Source organism: Natator depressus, chromosome 17 (assembly GCF_965152275.1).
Source record: "Natator depressus isolate rNatDep1 chromosome 17, rNatDep2.hap1, whole genome shotgun sequence".
Classification (NCBI taxonomy): Eukaryota; Metazoa; Chordata; order Testudines; family Cheloniidae; genus Natator; species Natator depressus.
The window spans coordinates 8,633,251-8,637,152 of record NC_134250.1 but is presented as its reverse complement, the minus strand read 5'-3'; the positions used below and the strand labels follow the sequence as shown (position 1 = coordinate 8,637,152).

The 3,902-nt window shown below is 42.3% G+C and overlaps 1 protein-coding gene across 1 annotated transcript; it reads right to left on the bottom strand.

Moving 5' to 3' along the window:
• Positions 1 to 470: 470 nt before the first annotated feature.
• CCDC182 (coiled-coil domain containing 182) lies at positions 471 to 932 on the bottom strand. Its single transcript, XM_074974932.1, has one exon. The coding sequence runs from the start codon at positions 930 to 932 to the stop codon at positions 471 to 473; it is 462 nt and encodes a 153-aa protein (XP_074831033.1).
• Positions 933 to 3,902: the final 2,970 nt, after the last annotated feature.

Here is a 3,902-nt window from a genome sequence, read left to right as displayed (position 1 = left end):
TAGGCTTTAGATCAGGTACCACGTGACTCTACACACACATCACCTCCAAAGGGGTGGATCTGATGACACAGATCACTCCTGTTTTGTGATGTCAGCAGAACACTAAATGTATAAGTCCTGATCCTTTCAGGTTCCAAATGCCCCCCCACTCTCACTAGCAGCAGTGGCAGAAATGGGAAAGGGCACAGAGAAGGGCAACAAAATAAAGTAATGGACAGTCTTCTGTCTGAGGAGAGAGTTAAAAGATCAGGGCAATTTAGTTTAGACAGCAAACGAAGAAGTGGTATATAAAATCATGAATGGTATAAAGTCCCTCTTTTTATAGCTTGGTTTCCAAATAGTGAGGGTTTTGGCATATGTGCTCAACTCTTACACTTAGTATTCAAAAGATTAGTCTTGCTTGTGAGTCCAGAGCAGTTCTCAGGTACGACACTATTATTTTTCCCCTTTGTCGTTGAGGATTTATATACCTAGACATTTTTCCTCCAAAGCCTCCTCTCTAGATCAGCACATTTCTCCCGCAGTTCTTTCTCCCTCGGCAGCAAGAATGTGAGTACTTTGTTCCGTACTATGCCTCTGTCTTCTTCTTCCCTCAGCCGCTGCTCCACGTGGTTGCTTCTGGTTTCAAGTCTTGTTACCACCTCCATCATGTAGCTGAGGGTGCCCTCTATTTTACAGATCACCCTTGTGACCTCTTGCTTGAAATCCTTCACATCCCTCCGCACGTTTTTCAGTTCTTGCCGCAGTTTTTCCACGTCTGATGCATGTTGGCTGCACATGGCCGATGCCAGCGTCGAGAGGAGGCATCTGGCTTGAGGATTATTTGTCTCCATTTTTTTACTCGTCAGCATGTCCAGGGTCATCAGAATAGTCTCTTCTTTACACAGTGCCATTGTGCTCGTCTCAAAGAATGAGTGGAACTGGTTCGCCATGTGAAGTAGCAGGGTGAAAAGCAGTTGTGATTCAATGGTACCAGAAGTGAGTCCCTCAAGCTGACGTGTCCTCCATCAAATTCCCAGAAGTCCTCCTCTCAGGGCAATGGTGGAGGACAGGTGGACCAAGGCATGGGATTGTGACCTCAGGAGTAACTCAGCCAATTGTAACACTGGTGGCATTAGTTCATTTACATACTGCAGGCCTGTTGAGCAAAACACTGTTAAACTGGGAGCCAGAGTCTGGTGTCAGACATGTACACCGGTTTAAATCTAAATTAGTGGAGTTATTCTTGATTGTGCTCAAATCAGAATCCTGCCTTGTTTCTTTAAAGCACCATATTCCCCTATGATGCTATATGTCCATTATCAGAGAATCACAGAAGTTACAGGCAGAATACACCTATTAGGTCCTGCAGGCTACCTCCCCACTAGTGCAGGATTGTTCTCTACACCACCTTTTCTAGTATTTTGCCCAGTTTAGTTTTAAAACACCCGAAGCAACACTGCTTCCACTAAGGATTATTTCACAGCCTAATACATCTCACTGCCAGAAATTTCCTGATACTGAGTCTAAATGTTCTTTTCTTAGTTTCATCCCATTAGGCCTAGGTATACCCCAGTGTATCACACTAAGCTATTCCTCTGTCTCATTGGTGGCAAGAATAATAATAATGCTGAATTTTGCTTCTGCTTGAAAAGTCTAATCCCACAGCAATCCCCATTAAATTTAGCCCTCTTGTTACCACATGGCTCTGAAATACATTAGAACCTCGGTTTTGCATAAGACTTGGGTGACACCAAAAGCTTTGGTAAGCTCAAGAGAAGGTACAGTAACCTAATCTCAGATGAAAGGGACACAAAGGCATTTGGGAATGAAATGGCATTTCCTCAAATCAGAGTTCATAAAATAGGGGTTTCACCTGTATAACCTCTGAGAACATATGCATTGTGGAAGAGAACATAATAACAATGCCTAGCCATTCACGTCTTTAAAACCCAGTGACAACAGCAACTAAACGAAGACCCCAGTTCTGCAAAGGGATCTGCATGGGCCATGGGAACAACAGACTGGATTAGACCTATCTACCCGTTATCCTGTCTCTAACAGTGGCCAGTACCAAACACTTCAGTAGGCAGATGTTGGGTAATCTGCCCCCCCCCACACACACATACACATTAGAACTCATCCTGAGCCACCCTACGGGTCAACCCTTATTCCTGCTTCTCCTCCTATTGTTGTCAACAAGACTCCATATGGGAGCAAAGATCCTCTTGTATGGACTGGGACCTAGAAGAAAGTTCTGATTACATCAGCACCATGAAATACAATAATGGTATTAACACCACAGAGCTCTTACAGGGCCTGATCCAAAGCCCACTAAAGTCTCTGAAAAGATTCCCATTGATTTCAACAGGTTTTGGATTAGGCCCATATATAGCACTCTACATCTTCCAAGTCCTCTGCAAATAGTAACTAATATTATTTTTAATGATTAGTTTCATACGACAGGATTTGTGCGGGTTCATTTGGCACTGAGCCAACCTTAACTATTTGTAAACCATGTGGGCTTTTGGTTTTGGTTTATTAAGATCCTAAATATAGTTCTCTGGTGACATCAGTGCCGAAAGAACACCTTTTTTTCCTCCATAGATCAAAGGTGGACTTTTGTCCTCTCCATTGGGAAGAGTGAGTATGCTGTAGCTCTGTCTATTTAATTTAATTTTGATTGATCCCTCAACACTCTAAGGGGAAAGTGAAGGTAGAACTCATGCCCTGGAAAACACAACCGTGCAATCAAACTTTAAAAATACACATTCACTCGTCCTAGAAAATATCTTGGGCCTAGTCCTTGTTTTGATCAAGAGGGGGAAAAGGAGGGTATTGAAAGAACCTTAAGTAGGAAGAGCTAAATATAGTTAGCGGAGGAAAGGGGAAGGCCCAAGATGCCTTTCTTCCAGATAAAACCTTGAGAACATTCAAGTAACCTCATTTGTGCCTGTACTCACTGCTTTTAAGAGGCTGTAACCCAATACACTGTCAGTTTCCATGAGAATGGTGACAGCACGGCTAAGTAATTAAAGCTGCAGTATCATACTAGGGCTCCAGGGTTTACCATCATCTGATGAAAGACCAGGTTGCTTTCAAACCCAAAAACAACAACAAAACAAAATAATTTCTATCCTTTAGTGTTCAGAGAAACAGCCTGGAAATCATGTGAACTGTACAAGCATTCAATGTGTGTTCAGGGCAAAGAAAAGAAATACCATTTGGTACAGACAGTACTTCTGTGTGGTGTGTTTGGGGTTCAATAATTCCTGCCTGCCCCCTACACCCTTACAAATGTAAAAAGTAATAATAACGATGACATTCCTGTGGCGTGTCTATTCATTCCCACTGACTGCAGAGGCACCTGCTGGTAAGTGAAGAAAGTGCACAGTCTTCATTCTCTTTGGGGGATATAAATAATAATTAATAAAAAGGGGACCATATTCATAATACCCACCCTGTTCACAGGGATGTTGTGTGGAATTTATGAATGAATGTAAAGTGCTTAGAGTGCCTTGGATGGAAGGGCTACAAAGGAAGAGAATGGAGGAAGAATGGTCTTGTGGGCAAGCTAATAATTGTGAGTCTAGAGATGTAGATTCTCTTTGACACAGATTTCCTGTGCGATCTTGGGCAAGTAATTGAATCTCTATGCCTCAGTTTCCCCTCCTAAAATAGAGATACTACTTCCCCACTTCACAGGGTGTAAGAATAATTTCAATAGAGTTTAAGAGGGGTTCAGATATTATGGCTTTTCTAAATGCCATAAACATGCCTATAAAGCATGCAAAGTGTTGTTGTTATAAAACCAATACACAACAACTCCAGCACATCTGCTGTGTGAATGGGGAAATGCTAGATTCTGCAACACAACTCCACACTCTCCCACAGGATTTTCAAGGAATCAAAAATTAACATAA